General features: G+C 39.4%; 2 protein-coding genes across 3 annotated transcripts in view; one reads left to right on the top strand and one right to left on the bottom strand.

Moving 5' to 3' along the window:
- Nucleotides 1-1288: 1288 nt before the first annotated feature.
- golim4a (golgi integral membrane protein 4a) lies at nt 1289-19865 on the bottom strand. 2 transcript variants are annotated; one of them, XM_007576218.2, is made up of 16 exons: nt 19211-19865; nt 10242-10316; nt 10113-10162; nt 9927-9977; nt 9536-9686; nt 8561-8643; nt 8320-8403; nt 6499-6699; nt 6135-6416; nt 4699-4991; nt 4056-4129; nt 3272-3345; nt 2881-3084; nt 2725-2787; nt 2469-2558; nt 1289-1554 (listed from the first exon to the last, which is right to left on the bottom strand). In XM_007576218.2, the coding sequence occupies exons 1-16, from the start codon at nt 19551-19553 to the stop codon at nt 1405-1407; spliced, it is 2268 nt and encodes a 755-aa protein (XP_007576280.1). In that variant the 5' UTR covers nt 19554-19865; the 3' UTR covers nt 1289-1404. The 2 variants fall into 2 exon arrangements, with proteins under 2 accessions (XP_007576280.1, XP_007576279.1); XM_007576217.2 differs by having other exon boundaries at nt 9927-9980; nt 19211-19864.
- Nucleotides 19866-23734: 3869 nt separating this feature from the next.
- The window catches only part of veph1 (ventricular zone expressed PH domain-containing 1), a 67276-nt gene continuing 64162 nt past the window's right edge, over nt 23735-26848 (top strand). The window contains exon 1 of the mRNA XM_007576216.2: nt 23735-23858. The gene's annotated coding sequence lies outside the window, so the exon portion shown is untranslated. The remainder of the gene's footprint in view (nt 23859-26848) is intronic.

Genomic DNA, 26848 nt, shown 5'->3' with positions numbered 1-26848 from the left:
CACCTGTTAACGTCGCACTGCTTCTCCATCCTCCTGTCCCCGTTGGGGAGAAAAGAGAAATCAGCTGTCTCATAGCTGTGACAGAAGGAAGAGGAAACGAGAGCAAAACAAGAAGCTATGTGGTGGAGAAAAAATTGATCCGTACGGACGGCACGGGCAAAGAAGAGACAAATTGATTGATTAAGAATGTTTGTGGATGATAAATGTTTATAAAAAGTATAAATATAAATTAAACTGGAAGCCGGCTGCACTCCTTTATAAGCCAAATATTCTGCCCCAAACATATTCATACTGTGAAACAAATTCCATTTACTTGTTTAATGGAGGCAGTAATTTGGCAATAAAAAAAACATTTTGTTTTTATAATTATTCCTAACTGAATAGTAATTTGAGCGCTGTGTTAGTTTAGCACAGAAAATTACCTTTCAGATTCAAATAAAAAAAAAAATCTGTGCATGAAAGACAATCGGAAAGATTTAAATTTTAAATGTTTGAGACTTATCCAAAACGTAAAACTTTTAACCTCTTTATTCCACACTCCATCAAGATGACAAACAAGGCGTTAATACTATCAAAAATCCCTTTGTTTTGTATCAAATATAACAGGTGTACAAATTTACAAAAAGGTTCTCTGTACACGGTGAATTTTATTCACACCAGCAGCTGACTGGACATAAACCTCAGCTCACACGGTATTCTCACATCTCTTCTTTTACATTAAAATTATTTCCTAAAACGGCTAGGATAGACGAGAGGATTCCACGAACGGGAAGGCACATGTCGGTGTGACACTCAGCACTTAGCAGCTTTCCCACAAATGTCTCTTTGAGTGGCAATTTTACAGGAAAATCCAGAGAAAATGCCCCTGCGAGTCACCCTGCTGGAAGCTGGTTAAAGCCTAAATGTCAATCTTCCTCCAGCAGAAGATGAATGTTTTAAAATGTTGCACCATTTAATGATTGTCAGAGTTGTTACCTCCAGCAATAAATAAAATGTCATTACTCATTGGAATGTATGATGTAAATGAACATCTAAGCTTAGCAAAAATACAACTGTCTGCAAAAAAAAAAAAAACATACAAAAGGGGTCTGACAGTATTAGAATTACATTTTTGTTTTTTTCCCTTAAACTCAGCATAAAGATAAAAAATACATTCTCTTATCCAGAGGAGCAAGGAAACAGAAAAGCAGATAAAGGTAAAAAAAAAACAAACATAAAAATAAAAAAATACACAATCATATATGCAATTTAGCGTTAAAAGTTGTGTCCACAGTGTTCAGTGTTTGGATTCCTATGTTCCTGGCACAATTTTCAGATTTTCTGCAGCAAAATTCTGAATGGATGGCTGGTTTTAATTCCTGACTGGCTGTACTAGCAGCACAAAATGCGCCGCAGCTGCTCAGCCTACATTTCTGCTCTTCGATTGGTTCCCTTATCTTGACCGGCTGCGTCCTCCTCCACCACCTCCTCTTCCTCCTCGTAGTTTTCTTCCTCGTGTGCTCCGTTCTGGTGGTTCTGTTTCTTTCTGGGCCCATCCTGGTTTTTTGCATCGTTCTGGTCCACATAACAAGCACAGACAAAAAGAACAGAGTCACTTAAACATTGTATTTTTGATTTATTAATGATTGTTTTAAAGGTTCAGGGTAGTTAACTTGAAGCTGAGAATTAAAACTGCAGTGACACTGGAAATCCAAAAACTGCCACGCTCAGGCTACTAATATGTAAATTATTCTATTTAGCAGTGAAACATAAACCTGACTGTGCAGACTGCAACGGCCACAAACAATGGAATAAAACATTGCTACTTTAGCTCCAGGATAAGGAGTCAAATGGACTAAAATGTCTTTTTCACTGACACTTTAACGTTATGAAAGCAGTCTAAAAACTCCAGATATGACAGTTTCTGACAACATCTGACCAAGACTCCATTCACTTAAGTTTCCTTTCAACGGACAATCCAAGCCCAGGTGAAAACCTGACACCCTGACAAACCCAGCAGCACCTGACTGACCTCATTTACCAGAACTCACAAGGGCCTGGGTTCAACTTACAGTCAGTCACACAACAAAGACGTGTACACACATAGCTGAACACCAGCTAATTCTTCAGCTGCTATTGTATACAAACTAGGGCAGGTTTACACACACTCCTGATAAATGTGTGTAAAAAATAAAAAAAGTATTTAAAATAATCATGTATTGCACAAGGAGACCTCAACACTGCAAAGAAATGGAAACATCCAACATGTAGGTGAAATGCATTCAAAGGTGCACAATAGTTGCACGATGGCAATGGAGGTATAAAGAATCTGCAAAGCTCACCGTTACATTATAATGCATTATCTTTTGCAGCAAGGGAGAAATATAGTTTTCTGTTATTTTTATTTTTTTTTTACAGCGGATTAGTTCATCTCACTGCGCTGTTTGGGAATAAAGATCAACTTTCAGCTCTTTCTCTACAAAACTCACCTGTTCCGTGTTCTCATTATATGGATCTTCCCCTTCCTCTTCAACTCCCTCTTCCTCCCTTTTCTCTCCACCAGCTACATCCTCCTGGGCCTTAAGCAAAAATGACTTAGTAAATGTTTTTCGTTAAGAAATATATTTTGAGTTTGACCAAATTCCTGTAAATGGTGTTTAGTTTGAAACAGACCCAAGTCAAGTTTTCTACTTTTTCTTTTTATGTATTCACATGTTGTAGAGCTGTGCTGTGAGCCCGCGTTACCTCGTCCTCTTCCTGGTATTGATCATCCAGTGCATCCTCCTGTTGATCTGGGTTTCCAGCCATCTGGGAGCACAAAATAAAAACAATTCTATCCCAATCTTTTCCCCAGGCGCGGATCCGTTGTCCTCCTCACATCATCCATGTTCCTGTACTCACCACCAGCTCCTCCTCCATAGCAGGTCGGCCGGGGCCCGGATGAGAGTCTATGTGCTGGCCAGGAGCGGCTGGCTCCTCTTCCTCCCCCTCTTCCTCCTCCTCAGCAGCCCTGTGTGCCGGGTGCTCGTCCTCAGCCTCCTCAAACTCATCCTCCCCCTGGTTGTTGGGGTCGTCTTCAGGATCTACCTCACCGTCCACGCCGCCCTCCGAAGGAGAATCAAATCAGTTATAGTAAAGACTCAGTGTTTTAAATATGGAGTGAAATAATAATAATAAAAAAAACCAAATCAGACAAATGCTGCATGTCAAAAGTCACGTTTTTATTAGGTAGGGAAAGGAAAGATGTAGAAGCGAGTGATCGACTTCAGATTTTTGCAGATATGACAGTCACCTGATGTGGGGGTGCCATGTGAGCTGGTCGTTTCTCCTCCTGTTCCTCTTCATGCAACATGTGAACGTCTCTCTCTGCCAACAGAGTGTAAACAAGCTGAAGGTGCTTTTAAAGACATAACACAGAAATCATTTCATTCTGAATTTGTACTGTGATGTAATGATCATTTCCTCATACAAATAATTTATGCATAAAAACGAATGAGAAAATTTCTAACTCTCTTTTATTGGGTATTTTGGGATCCATGATTGTCTGCTGCCAGTTCAGCTCTGCACCCACCCACCCCCAGTCTTCTTCTCTGTATCAACTTATCCTTATTTTGTAAATCTGCTCTGTATGGCTCCTTTTCACTCTGGAGGTATGGCTTTTTTTTCTTATGCAGTGAAGCAGACAGACATGCTGGGTATGCAGGTGCAAAGAGGGTCACTAGAGATAACAAGCTGCAACAAGCAGCACGAAGCTGAGTAGACAACAGAAACGCAGAACCAACAGCAGAGGCACTCGCTGATATTAAATAACACACTGCATGTAAATAACATTAACCTCTAGTTTAATTATGTTGACTGAATCTCTGATTTAACACAGCTAAAGGTGGTCAAAACTGAGTTTTGAAAGAAAAAGGTAACGAATGCCTCACACATGTTCACCAGATATATTCATTTATTGAGGGATTATGCAGTGGAGTTCTCGATGACTTTTGTATCTAAAGATGACAATTATACTCAAAATATATATTAAGGATGAAAACAGGATTTGTCCCAGGTGTAAGCTTTTCTTGTCTGACCTTCTTCGTTAGCAGTGCGACGGTCCTCTTCTCTTGGAGCGTCTTCATTCATGTTCTCATACTCCATTCTTTTCCTAACATAGCAACAATGATCGACATTTAGAAAAGACATGCCCCCTTTACAAAGTTACCCCGTAAACGCAACAATCAAAACATAGAAACTGAACCGTTTATAATGTCACGTCATAACTGCAGTTGCAGACTGAGACTCAACTTTACGGTTTGTTTTCAAATATCTGAACATTCACTGTGGATTTGCGGAAGATTATAACACAAATAAGGAAGGAAAGACAGGAAGAGTGGGAGGGAAGAGAGAGAAGATGGACACAACAATTAGACATTGGGATAGGAAATAAAAGTTGGGATAAACAAATATTTTTCAAATCCTTATTTTCTTTCCTCAAACTTATGGAGTTGTGGAACTTACATCAACTTCCATACTTTTCCACATGACAACCCTTTTTTTTTTTTTTAGAGATCCAACCTGGATGCGTGTCGTACCTCATCGCGCCTCGTCTTAAAAACACATTTCTCCAACTCTGAACAATAACTCGCTGTACTATCAGTTTACTGAACGAGAGTAAAACGATTTAAAGCGTGTGTGCCTCTTTATGAAACTTCGAGGCTCGGCATTGAACCTGACCTCTGGTGCTCCTCTCTCAGCAGCTGTTCTTTTCTGTCAGCCTCCCTGTTCTGCTGCTCCTCTCGCTCCTTCTCCTCCTTCAGCCGCTGCTCCCTCTCCTTCAGCACCTTCTCTCGCTGCGCCTGGAGCACTTCCTGTCGCATCTGGATCTGCCTGCGCTCGTTGTCCCGCAGGGTCTCCAGGCGCCGCTGCTCCTGCTGCTGCTCGTAGGCCGACTTCAGGTGGTACACCTGAGCTGGCGCCTGCTGCTGCTGCTGCAGCTGGCCCCCCTGGTGCAGCTCTGCATGGTTGTCCTAAGAAGCCACAACGAAACGGAAAAGCAGACGTGAGTCATCCATCTGTCTGAATTGCACACATGCATTACTTTGTCCTTTTTTGTGACTTGGCACACTCTACACAGTCTCTGCCGAAAGATATACACACGTACCTGTTGCACTTTTTTTTTTTATTTTATAACATATTTCAAAGTATTTTTAGGAGATTTTAGGTGACAAATGTTTTTGATTTAGGGTTGTTGTCTCGTTGGAAGGGAACCTCTATTCCAGTTTCAAACCTCTGACAAGTTGTACTTTTTCTATCTGTCATAAATAACAGCATCCCACAGCATGATATTGCCACTACCATGTTTCACCCATGGTGATCTTATATTCAGTCATGCCTAGTGTTGGTCTGTTGAATTATTCCACTCCACTTCACATTACAGAATACTCTGTGTTGGCATCTCAATACAAGGGCTACAACTGATGATTATTTTAGTAATTAATTATTCTGATGATTAATTGGATTTAAAAAAAAAGCACATTCTGCAGATTTTATTCAAGCACTTAAGCCTTTTTATATAATATTGGTGATGCATTAAAATATGCAAATGAGCAAATAATTCAGTTCCTTTTTCAAATAGGAAAATACATTTTTATTGTCAAAAATGCTACAGCATACAATTTCTTTTAAGAGAACAAGTGAAAAGCTGAGCCTTTTCTGCTTGACGTCACGTCAGTTCAGTGCAGAGATTATTTGGATTAACCGATTAATAACTGGATTGTAAAAAAAAAAAAAAAATCTAATTTTTTACAATCCAGTGAAAAAACATTTATTTATTTTTTTTTCCAGATTTTGAACCGGATAGAGATAAAACTATGCCACCTCAGGAGTTCTGATTGAAACAGATCTACAGACAAATGTATTTTATTTTCATCTTAATCTTTCAGCCTTAACTACTGCTCTGAGTATGTTGTCCCTTCAGCAAATGGCCTCTTTTTGATTCCGTTTACTCCAATTAACAATTGATTAATTATTAAATTAGTTGACGATTATTTCAACAATTGATTAATCCCATTAATCGTTTCTAAAATCAATAACTTTGAAAAGTACAAAATGTGGCCAGTCCTTTAATTGAGAGTAGCTGTGAACTCTGCTGAGCGTGTCCTGGCTCCTACCAGCTGTGGCTGCCGTCTCTGTCTGTCCAACGCGTTCTCATCAGGCTGCTCTTCCTCCCTCTCCTCCTCCTCCTCCATCTGCTCGTCATGCGCCTGGTCCAGGTCCTCCTCCAGCTTCTGAGGCTGTCCTGCTTGAGCCATCTCCTCCTCTGCCAGCTCCCTCTTCCTCTCAGCCTCTCCCTCTCTGTCCTCATCCCTCTCAGACAGGCCGGGCTGGGACATAGCAGGGTGGGAATTGACCTCAGACTGGGCGTTGGCCTCCTTCTCTTCCTGATTATCCAGCTTAAAGGGAAGCAGCAGGAAGTTAATGAAGAGGATTTGTACATTCAGAGCTTTATTCATCAAATGAGAATTCCCTCATTACCCTTGACTCTGTGTCCCAGTGGGGGCGCTGTTCTCCCTGAGCGCGCGTCTCTTTAGCAGCCTGCTGGGATTGGTGAACATGGGACTCGGCTGTTACTGTGGCTGCATGCAGCTGCTGAGCAATAGAGTTTGGATCGGGTTGTGCCCGGTTTGGTTCCCGGTTCAAAGTCTCTTTGAGCTGCTTGTATTCATCCACCTGGGCCTAAAGAGACAAAACATTAACAGAAGAAAAGCTGAGATATTAGAAAACTGTGCAACTATTAAAAAAAAAATAATTATAATCCAGAAACAGGTCAGTAATCAGCGTCCAACAGTCGCCTTGATTAATAATCGCTTAAGTTTCAGACACATTCAGCAGATAACAAGAAGGCTGAAAAGGTTATCCGTTTTATCCTTCATAGCATTTTACAATGCTTGTCTGAAACAAGATGGTTCCATTCTCTGGAATATAGACATATAGATACTTTGGTAATGCTAAAGGCGCTAACCACTGCTAACCACTAAGATCCAAAAGAAAGGTGAAAAGCTCAACACTGTCAACATTGCGCATTTGTTTTACGAGCACAAACCCTTGTTTTGTAGCACAAGCTCGTTCTCACACAGAATACGGCCTTCACTCCTGGAATCAAAAAGTAATAATAATAAATATTTTAGTCTCATACTAAAATTCTGAAGGAGAAATCCTAATTCAATTCAGATAAAGCTTCATAAAAATGGATATCAAAAATGTACCTCATAATTTTTTACTTCTACTGAGTAAAAATGACTTTAGATCTTCTAATTTATAATTCACTGATTTTTTTGGGGGTTTTTTTTTGTGTCATTCACTGCAATGACAACATAAGAGCTGACTAAAAGTGTAACAAAATTCAACACAGTGTTTTTGGCTAGAAATTTATTACTACATGAAATTCAGGGCTCTGCAAAAAAATATATTGTGTTCTAAATACGAACTTTGCCTTTCATCAATTAAATAACTACTCTGGCAATATAGTAGTTTATTCTTCTCACTTTTTTCCTCTTGATAAGTGATACAGAATCATGCATAACTTTTTTCCATGTAGTATTTAGTTTTAAACAAAATCACGACCCAGAATTTACAAGGAAATGCCAAGTTGTCATTTATATGCAGCTAAAAAACACTTTATGTGCCTCCAACTCAATATCCACTTCATTTACATAAGGAGCTCTAAAACACCGTGAAATATTTTTAGTTAACTTCCTTTGATGAAAAGGTAACACTATCATTTTGAGGTTAAAATAGAGTGCTCTCCTTTTGAAAACACACATGCATATGCTTGACCAGAACAGTGAGATTAAATCCAAAAAGCCATCTTTAATTCCTTAATTTCTGCCCCATTGTTTCATTTCCCCTCATCGTTTTATTACAGATCTCCATCCGATTGGCTTCAGCACGTTTTAGATTAACCGTTTTGACCCAAACGCCCTGCAGGGGAGAGGATGTGTTCAACCAGAAGCACTAATGGAGAGCCATAAAATCGATTAACGAATCCTAACGGGCAGGAAGAGCAGCAAGAAAAAAAAAAAAAAAAAGAGGAGAGTTTTTGAATATCCATCCTTACAGGTCCAATATAATACAGAATAATTTACCTTGTATGTTTTCTAGAAAAAAAAAAAACAACGAAGCTTCAAGGACATATTAGTGGAACTAGATGAAGCTAAATCAATTAAAGTCATCATGAGAACCTTTCCCTGGAGCTTACATGGCGCAGCTTCAGGACACATGGATAAGAACATATCCTCAGTGTTAGTCTGTTATGCGACTGCAGTAAACAACAGGAATGTATCACAGCTTTCCCACCTGAGCTACAGCCAGCGCACTCTTGTGGTCCTCTAGGGTCAGTGCAAGCTGGTCGTGGACCGCCTTCAGGTTCTGATGCTTGAGCTGAACACAGAGCAGAACCGATGCATTTAGAGCCAGGCGGACTCTGCAGTCATGTCAGCATATTTTTTAGTGCAAGAGAAAATGCTGACAGCCAGGCGAGATATTTACTTATTGTGTAATTAAGAGTCTTAAAGACAAACCGCTGGGTCCTCCTCACCTGGGCATCCTGTAGCTGGGTGTGAATCTCATGGTGGGCTTTCCTCAGTTGTTTATTTTCTTCTCTCAGGTTATAAACATGCTCTGTCAGAAACAGTACGCACATTACCTTTCTATACATAGACATAAAGAGATCTCTTACTGCTTATGTCAATGAACTGGGTGTAAAATTGCTAGGTAAAATTAGAAGCATGTATGGGAAATGTGAGATTCTGTGATAAAGGATGAGTGGTGTCACATAAAATGCTGTCGTTCTCAACTTACAAAACTGACTTGACCGACGCTTCTACTGTGACTTCTGGTGTTATTTAAAGCAAAATGTAATAGCAGGATTTTAAACTGAAAATCCTGTAGTTAAATATCTCTCTCTGCTATAGAGGAAATTTGACAGTGTGCCATATTCAGTTAGTCCCATCATGTAAGTGATGCTTTGGTGTAAAAACTTTCTGAGATCTCACTAAAGTCAGGAACTAAGGGATTCACACACTACTTAGCTTTATACTGTCCAATGAGAAATTATTTAAAATTTCATGAAGATAAAAGTCATATAACTAGGAACAAACTAATTGGGAGCAAAATTATTTATTTATCTTTGTAAAATTCACCTGCTTTGCATTGAACTTTTTTCCCTCTTTCTCTATACAAATTTTACCTTGTTACAAATGCCAAATAAATGTTTTTTTTTGTTTTTTTTTTTACAAACAACTCAATAAATAACATAAGATGTTCACTTGAAAATTACTATAGCATGTATTTTGTGTTTATTCAATATTAAGGCCTAAGTTTATTTATTGAAATAACTTTAAATAAATGTTAATATGACATCACATCTACAATATAATCTGGAATCAGCAGAAATAATTGCTGTTTTTTCAAATTTAACCAGTTAGATTATGTTCCAGATTCTTGTTTGAAACTTTTTCACGTGAGAAACCATCGCTCTGTGGTATTTCTAGTCACATGAAACCATCACTACCTTTAAGTTGGGAGACCTCCACCTCTTTGGCTTGCTGCAGTTTATTGTAGCGATCTCTGTGTTCGTCCAGCAGCCGGCCGTGGTCCTCGCCTTGCGCTTGGTGCTGCTCGTTTAGCTCGTAGTACTGCCTCTTCAGCTCGTCATGCTGATTCTGACAGAAATAAAAGACTTTCGTCACCGTGCGGCTTCCCTAAGCCACAAATCCACTGATTGCACATGAAAATCAGAGGAAATGGGACAAGTGATACAAAAATGCAGGACCATTTGCATACTTGCGCAACAGGAAAAACGTCTGGGTAAAGCATGCAAATGTCTGTTTTGAAAGTAGGAAGAAAACACGGGAAAGCACCCAGCAGGGTGAATCAGAGGGCGTCCGTGTGATCATTCTAACCTTTAGCATCTGATGCTGCACCTGTAAGGAGTTGAGTCTGCTGTTGGCATCCTGCTATTTAAAACACAAGAAGAAAGATTACGACATCTTCTGTTTTCCACATACAGCGTTACAGTTCAAAATGTTAGCAATGAAGAGCAGAGAATGGGAAGCAACAGTCTGAAGAGAGAAGGAAGAGAAACCCACCTTCTCTTTGTTCAGAGATTGCTCCGCTTCAAGTTTATAAACAAGATAATCTAAGGGGGAAAAAATATATGAGTTAATGTAAACTGCTTTTATTAAAAATAGTAATAAAGAAGCAGATGTCTATATCACCTTCTTTGGCCTTTTTGTGCTCTAACCTCTCCTTCTGAAGAGACTTCTCCAGCCTTGATCGATGCTCATACACCACTAGGTATTAAATGAAAACAATATTAGGATAAAGCATAAAAGGAAGATCCCGGTGGAAGAGAAATCAAACGGAGCTACAATCTAAATCTGAACACCGTGACAAACCTACGTGCTCTAACACACCCGAGCATTTGTTTCAGTGTGGCCGACAGAAGCAGGGTGTGAGCTTTATGGGTGACATGACAGCCAGGCGTCATATTTACCTAACCGGGCAGCGACAGCTCACTGCAGGAGAGAAAGCTGTCTCTGAGGAGCAGCTACTACGTTGTAGCTGATGGCCACCGTCTACACAACAGTAAAGGCTTCATGAAGTCTGTTACTCTCTGACAATTTTCTGAAAGAAACTGAACTATTTGGTAAATAAACCTGGTATTTCAATGTAGCTTTTTGCTTTGTTATTTAGTGATCCACCTCGAATAAATCTGAACCGAGTAGAAAATGAATCGCGTCTAAATCCACAGACTCTTCAAGGGAAACAAACAGATAACTAGTTTTTCTAATTAAATGCAATTAAACTTGTTTTATTGTTTAACCATTACAGTAAAAAAAAAATGTAGTTGTGACCTTTTTAATTTAAAAACAAAGAGGAAACCTCCTGCCTGGGCAACAATAAAATACACCGACCGCATTAAGAATTATATCTTTCCAAAAACACTGCTGCTTAATTAGAATAGAGGTAGGAATCAATCCAGAATTAAAGACATCAGTTTTATTTAGAAAAAAACTTTTTTATAAAGAATTATCGACCCACACTGTTAAGATGGATCACCAGGATCATCGGGAAGATCAGGCCTTCAATTAATTTGAGACAGGGTGACGGTTTCAGTAGGAACCATTTTATGGTTCATGAGTTTCAACAAACTCTGTTGAAACTTAAGTCAGAGAAAATAAAGTCCGTCTTTGTTTGTATTCTTTGGTTACATGCATGTACATCAAAATGGTCTGCACCAATGAAATCTTAAGAACTCACAATTTCTTCTAATAATTTATTGAACACTGGACCTAACTTTAGCCAGCATCTTTCCAGACAACATACAAAACCTGTGAAAATCACAATGATGAAACGTCTTTTATACAGATCATCTTTTTCAAATAACCTCTCATGATGAAATTAAAATTTCTATTATAACTTCCACATGTTTTTGTGGTTGTGGGAGAGCCTGCCAATAACTCAGCTTGAAGATTATGGGGGATTCCCCGCCCCCCATAGAAGATGTGTTAACTTATTTGAATGAAACCTGAAGTGCAATCATATGTTTTAGGGAATACATTGATAAATAAATAATGACTGAAAAAATGGAGGCCGTTATAAGCTACAGAAATAGAATTAGTAAAGAAGATGAGTTTAATACAGGAATGCTTCTAAGATGCAAAAAAAGAAACAAAATATATTGCTTGTAGCGATAAATGTAACATTTATGAAAAGAATAGTAGGAGTTTGAAACAAAGATGAGGAACATGTTTGAACAGAGAAACCAGAAAACCATCTCATTTATAAATGTGACAGCATAATAATTAAAATTATTTGCAATAGAAGCAGAGTGACTCTGAGGAACCGCAAACTTAGCCGACTCAGTTTATGTAGCTGTATGCAGATCCAGATCCGGAAAAAGAGGCATATTGTTGAAACATCTCTGATTTTTCAAGACCATTTTATGATTCCTTAGTGAGTCGATGCGATGCACTCATCAATTTCAGTTTCAATGAAAAGTTCACACTGCACCGCTCTGATGTGGTTCTGCTTTCAGTGCTGAAGGGTTGAGAGATCTACTGTAGCTCCGACTACGAAACTAATCCGGTCTACATTCTCCGAGCCTTTTCCCCTCAGACAAGTGAAACTTGCTCCTCACACTGCTGCTTCAGTGTACCTGCAGTGTGAGAACAACAGGGCTCTCTGTAGCGGTGGACCTTTGCTGACCTGCTGCTTTAGATGTGGAAAAGATTGTATCGATTGTATTTGGCCCATAGTGTTAAAAGGGAGGTTGAGTATCTGGTGAATCTGTAGCTTTTCCACACACACACGCACGCACACACACACATGCACACACAGACGCCCATGCACGCATGCAGACAGCTCACCATTAAGACCGAATACACAACTGCTGCCTAATGGCTTTCTAAACCAAACATACCACTGCTCAACATCTATTATTCATGGAATAAGATCTTAAAGTTTTCTCTTTTAACTTACAAGATTGCTTTTTTAAATTGGCCTTAGTTTTAGTTTCAATACATTATTATATGTTGTAAGTTTCTGAAGCAATCTGAAAAACACATCTATTTAAAAACAAAAGGAAATAAACAAATCTGACCTCATTTGAGCTCAACTGGTTTTTATAGACTGCTTTTAAAAGCTGCAGCTCCAACAATCCAATAAACCCATCAGGGAAGAGACCTGCTGGTTTTTATGTTTCCACTTCTTATTTACTGCCATGCTCATGCCTAAAAGGATCTTTAAGCTTAATTCAAGCTGAGTGATCATAAACGTAATAAACCTTAAATAAATAGGATAAAGTTCTTTTGACTAAATAAAATCTTTTATTATAGTTTGGATAATGAAAAATCCACCTTGGTCTTGGAATCGGGCATGCCCCAACACAAAGGAAAAGGCCGATCTTTTTTCTGCTGCCGTCGCTTCAGATGCTGGTTCTTTTTGTCCATTTGAAGCTTTGCTAAATGGTGCCAACTGTGCAGATCTGCAGTTGCTTTTAAAGCTTTTAAGGAAAAAATCTCCACTTTAGAAAATGCCTCAAAATCTATGAAGAGAAACTATGTTTGCATCAGAGGCAGAGGTGAAAACGCTGAAGAAAAGGCTTCAGAAAGTTCCCAAGTATCCCTCACTTCCTTATCAATAATTTTCTGTCTGGCCAGAAGGTGGGATGGGCAATAATGCTATTTATTACTTTTATTTTTCAATCAATGACAAGCTGTGTGATTTTGTTTACAAAACCAAACAAATATTTTTGGAATTGCTAACTTTTACTGTTTTTTCATTCTTGGTTGCAATAATAATTCATGTCTAAAAATGTGATTAAATGCAGGCATCATTGCATGTTGACAAAATGATGAAAAATGTGACGTTGAAACCAAACAGTCAGATTATGCAACATAAAAGTTTGTGTGTGTGTGTGTGTGTGTGTGTGTGTGTGTGTGTGGGTGTGTGAACACAGTGAAACTACATCAGTGTGTTATTTTTACTCAGGGTTTTCAGAGTCTCTTTCCAGTCCATGGCTTGATTGTTCTGATTACATCCTGTTTTGCTATTATGGCTTATGTATCCGAGGTCATTCATTTACTTTTACTTCCATTTGTTCAGGTAAATCTCATTGAGACATAATGTCTCATTGTCAAGAGGGACATGTCCTAAATCCAGTTAAAGTTACAGTTAACCGTTTTTAAGGTCTGATTTAAAAACTATTGATTTATCTCTTCTGTAAAATCTGTATAAAACAGAATGAGATGCAAGACATCTTACTGCACTTTATCTCAAATATATTTACAAAGTAACTGTGAGTACTAGTAGACATCTGTGCAAAACAAATGTGATGCAGCTTGGTGTCGAATTTCCTGTTCCTGTGGCAACTGTGGGAGCTTTATTTTAGCCCTGCGGTGGTGACTGTTACCCACACACGAAGCACTTCTGTAACCCTCTGAACCCAGAAACAGGAACGTCCAAATAAGAAAAAGGGAAATCTGAACTCATTCATTCAAGTGATTCATTTCAAGCATGCATTTCATTTGAACTACTACGACCAATTAAAACCCAGAATTTATTTCTTCTGCAACTGAGATGACACACACACACAAGACCAATGAAGGAAGGACAGAAACGTCAACAGACTGAAAAGTATCTAGATGATCTTGAAGATACCACAACCCTTAAAGCAGATGATGGTGCTTTTGGATGCGTGGGCAGCTGTCAAGTTCTGCTGTTAACCCAAATGAGCATCTCTAGCAAAGGGATGCATAAAGTTATCTAAACCAGGACCGGTACCGGTCCGCAGGGTGGAAAGTCGATACGTTTTGTCATTTGTGGTTATCAGACTGTGAGAACAGTTTTCTTTTGAAAACCCCTAAGCATTTGTATGTTTTCAGCGGTGGGCCTGATAAGTAGGAAGGTGAGCTGTGAAGAGGGAGCAGGAGGAGCAGCAGATCGGCTGACATGAAGGAGTGAGTGGACAGTGGGAGAGCGAGTTCCCAGCCTGGCCCAGAGGTCATCTTGTGTTTATTGTTATGTCTCACCACAGGACCATGGGGGAAAGAAAAGGTTAGGCACCTCTGCTCTGGTAGACAACTGCACTGACCTTCTACTTGTCTAAAGTTTGGTTCCCAACTTTTCTTTTTATCTCAGGTAAAATGCTTCTCATGTTGTTGCTGCTCTAGGAGAAACTTTCCACAAGGAAAGGGACGGTTTTCACCGATGTCCTGGATACGTCTTTGTACACTGCCTTCAGGCTACAGCTGGTGAATCTCCAACGAATGGGCTTTGCTTTGTAATTATTTTCAGACTGAAGTTAACCCTGTTGCTGGTGCAACTGTTACCTAGCGCAGTTTTTCCATCCACACAACCTTCTGTCAACACTGTGTCAGCACTGTGAATGGGACAACTTTCAGAGAAATCTTCCGCATTATTGTGTCAACCATAGCATCATACTCTGAAATGTTTTTTCTTTTCTTTAGATAATTTCAGGATTTGCAGGTAAAATGTAGTTTTAATTGGTTGCAAGTCATAAACGATACAAACAAAATAAATGCATTAAAAATCAACGTGTGTGTGATGGATCCACATTTGAACTGACTTGCTGGAATAAAGCAACTTCTCGATTGTAGCATAATTGATTGAGATGTTTCTATATGTACATATATGAACATTAGAGGGATTTGGAAATTATTGATACTTTGTGAGCAAAAACTTGAGAAATATGACTGTAAAGTAACTTCTGATCTAATTTGTTGATATGATTGAAGCTCAAAAATGAACAAATGAGGTCTCTGAGGATGTGAAATCAAAGCGAAACATTTTTTCAGAGTGCTTGCTGAATCATTTAAATCAATAACAATTGCCAGCCCAGTGTTGCAAAGGGTAACAGAAAATCAATATGGCTACCTCACAACCCACAAGCTATGCACTTCCTCTAAATATAGGACGAAGCAACCTTTAACATTTGGCAGAAGACATGAGTTCCCCCGGGCAATGCGATTGGTGGGGTGGCTCATCTTTTCACAATGAAAGTTCCGGGTGCGGTTCAGAAATTGAGCCGCAAGGAATTAAGCAACGGCTTTGCATTCGCAGAGTGCCACAATGCTGGCATTCTGTTTGGGGATAAATCTGCTTCACTGTCGCTGTTCAACATCAGCTGAATCCTAATCGTCGCCAAGTATCTAGGAAAAGTGACTTAGCCGCTGCTTTACATACACTAAAGCACACCGTTGCCGTATCCTGTAAGCGTAAAACAAAACCCTCCACTCAGAAGCATGTACATCGTCTCACATGGAGCACGGTGGAGCCTCAGGCCAACTCCATGCGCAGCCTGCTGAACAAAGCAGTGGGTAATTTAGACGGATGATTTCTGGTTACATGGATTAAAGACTACTGGAGATGACTGGTTCCAAAGCTCGTGTGAGAAACCCAAACGCAGACGTGCCTTTAACCCGTTCTACAGAGCTATTTGGTAAACAGTTCTCCACCCAGGAAGTTATTTCAAATAAAAAAAGATGTTGGAATGAAACAAAACCCCAGCCCATGTCAGCACAGCAGAATGTGTTTGTAAGAAGGGAGTAAAGGAGTGAGGTTTACTACTGTTGACCCGACTGCGATGATGGAGGGGGAGGAGGGGAAGTAAAAACAGCTCTGCCACTATTATTCTAACCTCAAGTACATTAGTCTCCGTTTATTGCTGTTTCTTTACAGTAACTAAATTAGGGGTGTCGTTTGGTACAGCCAATCTTTATAATTAATCAAATAACAGTTCCTCATCTAACTCTAATTACGTCTGAGCCATTTCCAACGGCTAAGAGCAGAATAACAGCGCTGAAAGCTTGTAAATAGCACTGCTTTTCAGCTAATTTAAAACATTACATTTAAAATAAAATCAGCCAGATTCTCCCCCTTTATCAGTTTATGATCTCGTAAATAGCCGAACGTTTGTCTGCATGTGGGTTTCCAGAAAGATTAGCGCACTAACAAAAAACAGCAGTGATCAGCAAATCCTCTCCATCCTATAAAGTTAATAAAATCACATAACATTTAATGCTGGTCCTGAAGTTGTGTGGTTTGAAAAGGTTATTTAATTACTGAACAATAGGATTTAATTAATATTAATATTAATTAATATCTAATATTTTCCACATTTTTTTCATGTTACAAATAGAGATAGACCAGAAGAGAAAGTAGTACATTCACTGTAGTAGTGAAGTGAAATGAAAATGATACAATTACAAATCTGCAAAGTGTGGTGTGCACGTTCCCCACATGATTAGATTTGCACTTGGAAGAACTACATTTACTGCAATTACAGCTTCAAGTCTCCACTAGCTTTGCATCATTATAGACTGAATATTTTGTGAATTCTTCTTCACAGAACAGCAAGTACAGTCAGACTGGGTGGAGAGTCTCTGAGAATACCAATGTTTCAATTTGCAACACATTCCTTATTGGATTTAGGTCTGTACTTTGACTAGGCCGTTGTATCGCAGGGACATGTTTGGACACAGGCCATTTTCATTGTAGCTCCGGTTGTATGTTTAAAGCTTTAAATTACATTTCTGTGTCTGAGAATGTGGCCCACTTTGACTATGCTGCCACTGAGGTCATGGTCTGTTCAGTGTGCAGTTTATTTTCCACCACACATGATCTTCTTCACGCAGACTAAAAGGAGAAAGTTTTGTTCACAGTTGACCAGAACACCTTTTTCCATGTTTTCTGTGTTCCACACATCAGCGCAGATGTATGTAGTCATGGGACTTCTTATGGTTTTCCTTCATACATAGCTTTCTTCTTCAGGCCAGTTGTCCATAAAGGCCATATTTTTGGATTTGTGTTGGTGGAGTGTGTGTGAGCAACAGATTTGCCCATCTGATTTGTGGATTCCAGCAGCTTCTCCAGAGTTATCACGGGCCTCTTTGATGCTTATCTGATTCATGCTCTCCTTGTTTGTCTTGGTAGGTTTGCAGTAGTCTAACACTCTTTCTACGTTTGTATGATAGATTGAACTATCCAGAACTTGGGATGTTGTTTACCAACTTTTTAAACTTTTCTACAACATTCTCCCTGACTTCTCTATTGTGTTTCTTGGTCTTCGTGAAACTGCTTGTTTACTAACGATCTGACAAAATGTAGAAGACTTCAAGTGCTTGGAAAACCTTTGCAAGAAACAATAAGGAGCCTTTAATTGATTTCCAGATCACATTTTACAGATATTATACCATATAATATCTGTAACATTTGACTACCGCAAAAATTTACACAACACCCGCTCCCTCAGAGATCGAGATTCAATGTCACTGAAATGTCATCAAGACCCTTACATCGCCCTGGACTTTGAACCAAATAAAGCTTATGCCAAAAAGCTCCTGCTTTCAAACAGCATTAATGTTTTCTTCCACACACATCCCTAATAAGGCTTCACCCATACAGATATTAAATCACCAGACTCAATGCTGACTTTTTGAAAAGGACTGTTTGTAGGGGTAGTTGGCAGGTCAGTCTTTAATCGGTGATCAGCCAGAAAACTGCAATCGGTGCACCTCTAACTGTCTGGATCAATTATTTCTACTCTGAAACAAAACATTTACAAATCCATGATCATACCACCTTTTGGATGCACAACATGTCACAGTTTCAGCATCTGGACTCAAGAATTGTTTGTTGTTAATGGGACAATGTAGCTAATAAAACTTACTTTGATGTTTTTTCTTACTAAAATTGTTTGCTAGAGTTTATAACGTTAACAGGATGTGCCCAGCGTGGCTCGTTGGCTGTACAGAGGCCAGACGCAGTGGTCCCGAAACTCATGCCGCACCGGTGTTATGGAAAGTGCAGCAACAGTGCTTTCCTTTCCTGCTCTAAAGCTGAGGCAGCAGCAGATATTCACAATGACCTGCTGCCTGGTGGACACACAGCTGGGGTACAGATGACCACATGATGATGACAACCAGGTGTTTGTGAAGCACCAAGTAAAGAAAAAGCTTGAGTTATCTCAGGTTTGATGTGACTTTCACAGTCGCAGCACAAACAGCAACATTGTCTAACCAAACAAAGCATTCTGAAGATTAACCTGTGAGATTAGAAAGTTAAACGAGGTCAAAGACAGGCAGGTTACAGTACTGTTCTGGTCCAGTTTGGCCAAACTGACAACAGCCTCTTTTTAAACAGCCGACACCGAGACACTATTCTTACAATAGCATTGCTTTTAATTGAATTCCAACTAGAGCTGGCATTTAAGTCAACCCTGACCTCAACTAATGGGTAAGTACAGTATACCATTGATTCCTGTTGCAGTTTATATTTATCTTGCATTGAGGATGTGGAATTAAGTATAAAAACTGATTCTCAATGGCAATGACTGAAGGTGATGTAACTACAATATATTATTAATCAGACTCCATACATTATTCAGTCAATTGTTATGAGTGCAAAGTTTAAAAAAAATATATATTGAAAATATTTCTTAATTTGTTTACTGTACATCTGAGGAGGTTAAATGGGATTTACTGGGATCTTATTAAGCTTTCTCTAAGATTTGAAAGAGCACTTTTGATGCTCTTTCGTGGATGGTAATGAATCATTTTAAGTGCTAAAACATTTGTCAGCGAGCATAACAGAGGATAAAAATTGCGGTTTTGTTGTTGAAGTCGCTCCTCTTTTTTTTTTTGTCAATCAGTTCAGTGTTTACCTTGGAGCTGTGCCGAGAGTGACTCCTGGTGCTGTTGGTACTTCAGTGCCGTCGCCTCGGTCCTCCTGAGCTGTTTGTGCATCTCATAGGACATGAGTCCCCCGTACATCATCCCGCAGACCACGGTGACCAGCAGCAGGCACTGGAAGATCCGCCGCTGCCTGCGGGAGCACACCCCGTTTCCCATGTTGGACCCGCACCCCTCCCCGCCGTCTGCGCGAGAAAGCCCCGTCTCTGCTGGTGGAAACTTCCGACTCAACTTTTTGCACCCCTCCCAGTCACTCCCCGAGCATTTCCACTCACAAAACGGCACCGCTTTACGTGTAAGCAGTTGCTTCGGCATGCATTATTTTAGCCAAGTCAACTCCACTTCAAAGGAGTCGCTCAGCTCTCCGCTTCACTTCAAGTCAAAGTCCTGCTCTGCCCAGTTCTGAAATGCAAAACAAGAAGTCCCAGGTTTCCCGCTTCAGGGCCGCTTCGCTCTCTCCTCTTCCTCCTTCAGACGTTTCCGACGCAGTTCCGTCAAGCTTGCGTTAAAGTTGAAAAATTCGCGTCCAGGTCGAGGCCTCTGAAGTACCTTTAATTTTAGTTACGTGTCAGCCCAGGCGCAGCTTTCCATCCAACTGCTGCTCCGGAGGAAGTCCCTCCTCCAAAGTCAGATTTCCACACTCCAGCCCTCACGCTTGCTGTCAATTGGCCGCTTCAGAGCTCCATCAAAACCCAACGCGAGAAGCCACAAACCACTGTTGTGAATTTAATGCATCCTTTTCCAACTTGTACAACTTCAACCTTCAACCTTGTCCAGTCTTCAAAGTAAAATGTGGATTCAATTAAGATTATCATAAAAAATCTCAGATAGATCTCATCTCCATCTCAGATGTAGGTCAGATAGAAGTTTTATATATATATATATATATATATATATATATATATATATATATATATATATATATATATATATATATCAAAGGTGTTTTTAAATTGGCATTTAAATCAGCAATTTTTATTAGAGGAACTGCGGTAACTTAATTTTCTAATTTTACAGTTTTTCCTTGCTCGTTTCTTAAGTGCATTATGAAACTGCTCTTACTGCTGCTCTTACCACAAACAAAACAGCTTCTGTTTTCTCCAATGTTCCAGCAGTGATTGAGTTCTGCAAAGGCTGTTCAGGGACGTCTGGGAACTGGCGATTTGATGGAAACAGATTATACTGTACACTAAGCCATCTCCCATTGAGTCAGCGGAAGATGGTGATGATCAATCAATGTCTCGCCATCCTGACAGCTTCTCTGTGTCACACAAAGGAGACTTTACAGGTAGGCTTTTCCTTGATATAAAAAACAGGGTGGCATAGGCAAGGTTCATAATAAACACAGAGTTCAAGCACTATTAATTAAACAGAAAGCTAGACTTCTGTTAATTGGCTTAAAGATCTAATTTACTAATTGTATTATTGCCAAAACATCAAACAAATTACGTATAAATGTAACGTATAAACTACGTGCTTTTCTGTAGTAGTTACTATGTGGGGTCCCTCTGTTATAGAATGTGATTAGATCTACAGCTGACTACACATTAAAGTGAAAAACAACAATAAAGCCGCAGAAGGCCTATTGTCATTTTGTCAAAAGATATGATTGTGTTTTAGCACTGTTTTAACCATATGTCAGGTTTCTGTTTCACTTACATTCATCTACTTTTTGTGTGTTTCCCTGTAGACAGAAAACAGCAAAAAGATCAAAGGCTTATGCTGGCTGTATTTTATCTTTCTCATTACTATCAACAGATCCCCCGGAGAGAAGCTAATCAAGAATGAAACAATTTCACTGACAGCATTTCATTTAATTCAAACAGTTGGAAATTTGTCACCCAGTGGTTAACTAAAAATACTATCAAGTTACCAGATATCTCATCTTTCTAAGATGCCAAGAAATTGCATTTCTCTGATGTTGTGACTAATTAAAGTGTTTCAAGATAACAGTTTAAAATGATACTTTCAGTACTTAAATCTAACAAGAAAATGTGTATTACAACACAGCAATAGGGAGCCCGTGCAAGGAAAAAGCATGGATGCATGCCTTTCAGCAACATTTTAAAGCATATTTGTACTTTTTAATGCCCATATTTGAGTTTACTTCGACTATTAATATTCACTAATCACAGCTTCAATTACTTTTTGTGTGAAGTATTATTTGGACATTAGAAAAACAAGAAAATTAATTTGTGAATGGAATGTTTTCGACATTTTAAAGTTGCTTTTAATATAACCTAGAATCTCTCGCGCGTAAAAAGATTAAAATAGATGTTCTTACCTAAATGTTAAAAATATTTCCAAACACAATGCAAATTAAATTCACAATCATCATAGAAATGTTTGCCCAGAAGTTCATCTGGCACCGGCAGCCCTCAGATTGTCCCGTTTAGTGACTAAAAGCTGCTTTGGAGCCAAAATGCTTTTTCAGCACAACAGCCCCATTGTCTTCAATGCCTGGTTCTCATTTCGACCCATGCTGTAAAAATAAACTTTACTATTGCTCTTCATGCTGGTCCCAGTTTAGACCTATTAAACAAGCAAAATGAGCAGCTTTTTGGGAACCTCAGAGGAGATATTACTGAAAAGTGACGATTCTCGGCACTGCATGGTGGGTTTTGATAAGGCCCATGTGGGCTGTTGCCCAGGGGGGCATTAAAAAGAAGTGGGGGAGCTCATTGGGAACCTGCAATCCCCAGGTGTTGAGCAACTGCTGCTTATAGAGAGACTAGCTGACATGCGTTGTGCAAGACTGCTTCTGCTTTTCATATTTAACGTCATGTTTTGTTTTATGCTCTGTTTGTTTTTGTCTTTTGTATCATGTTTCCTGATAGCAATGGTTCCCAACTCTGATCATCAAGTACTCCTGCCCTGCATGCTTTAGGTGTCCACTTGTTCTCACACACCTGTTAGTTGGATGAAAAACAGGCTTCAGCAGCTCTAGGTGGAATACAGAGGAAGGTAGGCTCTTTAGCAGGAAGTGAATCATTGGAAGTCAAAATTGGAAATCAAAGAAGAAAGTGCTGATTTTCATTTAGAACAAACACAAGCTAGCAGCAGGCACGACGGTCCTCGTGGAAAACCGAGAGAGGCGGAGATACCAGGTTTTTTTTTTTTTTTTTTTACTTTATGGGTGCGGCTTGTAGTGAGGTGCGCTCTATAGACCTGAAAATACGGTAATATATTTCATGCACAAACATTTAATATGTAAAATTATTAAACCGTTTCGAGATTGCTGCTCTCAGTCACCAAAAATATAAACTGATTATTTACCTGAGACAAAGAGCTCAATTAGTTCATTCATTCATTCATTTTAGTTTATGACACACGAGCGGCAACAACTGTCTCCCTTCAGTATGCCTTTTTATTCTTTGCAACATTCTACCATTCCTACCCATTGTTTTCAGCGCTATGTTGTGTAGTAATTAATTTATTTTGGCACTTTTTAGCATCTGCTATCATGAAAAATAATGGCAGCAGAGAAGTTGTTTTACATGGAGGAGCAGCTGAGTATGGAGGAGGCACGGCTGTGCTTTTTCAGAACAGATGGTATGATCTTGAACATTTTACTGTAAAGGAGAAACTCAGCACCCCGCATGTTTAACTGTTAATCAAAAACTTCCATTCATATTAATTACAGACATAACTTGCCCTCTCTTTAGTTCCTGAAATGCTTAGTTTGAAATCATCAGTTCCATTGCTGAACAGACTATAAACAGTATGCAAAAGTATTCACCTCGACCTCTGGAGATGTCACCAAGACACACTTCTAACCAGAGGAAAAAGTACACTGAATGCATCTTCTACCATTAAACTTTTCTACCTATTTTCCAGTTATGGCAGCACATAAATCGTCTGACTCTTAATGCCCCTTACCGAGTCATTGTGCAATTCAACCTTTGACCTCTGAAATCTGTAAGGAGGGAGCCATATTTTATAATTCCTATTTCTTATTCACATGGCTGTCAGGAACTCTTGTTACAGAGGTGTTGCTCAGTTTTGTATGCTGAGATATGTGAAGTTCTTGACTACAGTTCTCCGAAAAATTTTCTTATGATGTAAAACGATTTATTTCACACCAGCCGAAATTTAACCTTTGATATTTTTTCAATGCAACTGAGGAAAGTGGATCAAATGTACATTTTAGACAAGGTGCAACTATTTATTTATATATTGCATAAAAAATGTTACCTCTGACTATTTAATTTCAGGACTTTCTCCTTTTCTCAAATTATGAATTGATTCCAGTTGAGAGGTTTGTGTAAATAGACAAAAAGAAAAGTGTGAAAAGGCAGAACTTTAAAAATATTTTATTGGTTATTTGAAAGCAGAATATGTAAAACAAGATATTGATTTGATGCGTATTGAGACGAACACATTTCCTTCAACGTCGCTCGTCCTTTTCCCCTTCGTTTCCACTTGTTGCGCTGCGTGCTCCAGTCGGCCACACGATGGCGCCCTCTGCCGTGCTTACTGCGGTGAACAGGCATGAAGGCTGCCCTGTGAGGGAATCCGAAGCCTCGTTGAGGTAATGCGTTTGCCGCTGTGGATCACCGCTTGAAGGACCGAAGCCGCACATTCGCCGTCAGAGCGCTCCCGACGTCCCGGATGGAGACGGTAAGCTGTCCGCTAGTGTTCACAGCAGATGCATGTTGGGCTTCTGTTGTTTGATCACATTTCGACAGAAACAGAATCGTGCTGTGTGTGAAACGACTGACTGTCTACAGGCTGTACCTGACGTCTGGAAAGTTAAGAGGACGAGGAGAAATCAATGAACAGGGCATGGATGAGTCCGTGTGTTTGTTTGGGTATCAGATGATTATTGTTTAGCTGTTTATGCATGCAGGTAGATTTAAGAGAGAGTGAGAGGGCAGGAGAGGTGCTCCTGAGTTGGCTGAGTTGTAAATAGGCTACTTGGATGAATTTTCTAAGATGTGGTGCAAACACATGCATCACATAATGGTATATATTTATTATGTTTATTTTGTACAAAGCGTTTTGACAAACTATAACACACTTCTACTCATACACGCACAGGCAGATACAGGCACCCACGCTTCGTGTTTCTGTGGAAATTGAGGAATGTGTTTCTTGGAGCTTGAAAGGCAAGTTCAGTTGCATACTTACAATAACTCTGAGACTCTTAGGAAGAATTTCCTCTATTCAGATTCAGTTCAAGTGGAAGTGTGGATGGAGCTCCACACTCTCTGTGTGGCTACACTTAGGTGTGCAGTTGGGTAAGGAAGATGAAGAGGGGTAAGTCTGGGGGACTCCTCAAGGTCACAGATGCTCAGACAGACAGACAGACAGACAGACAGACAGACAATGATGAGGCAAAATTATTTCTGCAAGACTGATGTTGGATTCTACTTTAATTATTTTGTTGGCAGTATTTAGAACTGCTCCCACTCACTTCTTGATTTTATTTACCTTTTCTGTCAAGTGCACTTGATATCATCCCTAAACTGAACACTAAGCCTGATTCTTTATTTACCATTTACCATTTTCAGAAGTGGTTTACGATTTATTTTAGCAAACAGCACACAAACAAATTATGAAAAGTAAGCTTCAAACTACTAAACATAAAAAACAAACCATATTCAATCTGCTTTAGTTATACAGAATTATTTATTTGTTGTTTTTTCCTCATTAATTGTAATTTATTGATGAATTCCAACATTTTAACAATGCGACATACTTCAAATAGTGTTGAAACAGTGAAGCCGACATCATGGGCTTCAAGCAAGACCTAAGTGGAACTCCTTTTTTGCTGTCCCACACACACCCAAACACACACTCACTGCCCAGTTCTGCTATAAAGTATTTTCATTGTGTCAACCAAGAATTCCCTTTCTTCACAGATTACACAGACCACAAATTCACTTTAAAGCAGAATATCTGTTTCTTTTCTTTTCTTTTTTTTTTTTGAAGAGGAAGCTGGCACAGTTTAGTTGTTTTGAAGAAAACTTTAAAAAAAAAACCTGTGCATGTCATGTTTCTATTTTTAGAAAATAACCTATGTGATGTACACCGCAAAGAGAAAGCTGCTTTTCATTCCACTTTCAGGAGTGAAGGTTACTAAAAGATGTCTCATCACTGTGCAGATTTTATCTGAAAGCACTTTAAGGTCCTGATGTTTTGTGCAGAGAGATGATCCCTTTAATCAGTCTGCACTCCTGGGTCTTCCTCAGATGCCAAACCCCGGAACGACCCGCTTCCTTCCGTTCAGATTCAGAGTTTAGGCTGCAGGCCACAGCGGGAAGCACAATGAATAATAAATGGTTCTGAGATTATGAGTGAATGTTAGTTGGGTAAGTGTGAGAGTTTATGCGCAACACCAACCAGAAAATGTTCTTTCTGTAGTGGAAATGATCTCAGTGAGGGGAAAAAATGAAACAAGACATAATGACAAACCTTCTCTCTTCCAGTTTTTTTATGTTGAAGTTGCAGCACCACCAACACTGAAAATGAAAACAATATTGACATACATATTTTTCATCCTTTAGATGAACATAGAAAATTATTCGGTTTTGGATTTAATCTGTTCTCCTCTCGTTCCACCTTTTAATCAACATAGTTAATATCAAAATAGGTTTTTGTATGTTCAGTCTTGCTTCACGCTGACATTATTGTTAGTCTGAATTAGGACAGAACTGATTTACAGTTTTGTTTGCCTATTGACTACAGTGTTTAATAGTTTTTTTATAGCTAATTTATGATCTTGTATTAACACATATAAGGTTTCTACACAGATAGTAGGTATTATACTGCATCTGGATGTTTTTAGATCCCCTGCTATTAGTCACTCATGCTCTCTTTCTGATGTAGTCTTGAGCAGAGTAATCATCATCCAATTGGTAGCTTAACCTCAAGCACAGCCAATTGTCAAAATGTCAAACCATCAATTCAAATGAAGGCTCAAATTTGCTCATCTGCTTATTAGTGTTCAGAAAAAAAATGCTGTGCACGTGAGGAAAACACAGTCCGTGTATGTTGAAGATTATGAGAAATTTTTTATAGCACTGGATCATCAGGGGTCTAACATGCCGGTCCTCAAAGGGTGGTGTCCTGCAGCTTTTAGACGTGTCTCTGCTTCAACACACCTGAGTTGAATAGTCAGGTCATTAGCAGGACTCTGGAGAACTTGACTGCACACTGAGAAGGTAATTCAGCCGCTTGATTCAGGTCTGTTTGACCAGGGTCACATCTAAACTTTGAAGGACTCTGACCCTTGGGGACTTGAGATGAAAACCCCTGTCGTATATGAATGTGAAACACTAAAACATTCAGAGCAGTGTGTGTGTGGCATTAAGTGATCTCGATTAAATCAACCCATCGTTCTTTGCTCTCAAGGAAGGAGAGATATTTGCTCCTCTGCCCTGCCTTCTGTTTTCTCTCCTTGTCTCTTCATGTTTCTCATCCTGTCAATCTTTCCATCTTTGGCCTTTTACAGTAGCTATTTTTGCAGCTCCTGTCACCCTGTACTTCACCGTCTTTACTGTGCAGCTGCATAACACCAAAGCATTAGTTATGGAGAACTTTCCCTCTTTCAAGCACGCACACACACATGCACACACACACACACACACACACACACACACACACAC

Source organism: Poecilia formosa, unplaced genomic scaffold (assembly GCF_000485575.1).
Source record: "Poecilia formosa unplaced genomic scaffold, Poecilia_formosa-5.1.2 Scaffold401, whole genome shotgun sequence".
NCBI lineage: Eukaryota > Metazoa > Chordata > Actinopteri > Cyprinodontiformes > Poeciliidae > Poecilia > Poecilia formosa.
Note: the sequence above shows the minus strand (reverse complement) of the source record. Positions and strands in the feature narration are given on the sequence as shown.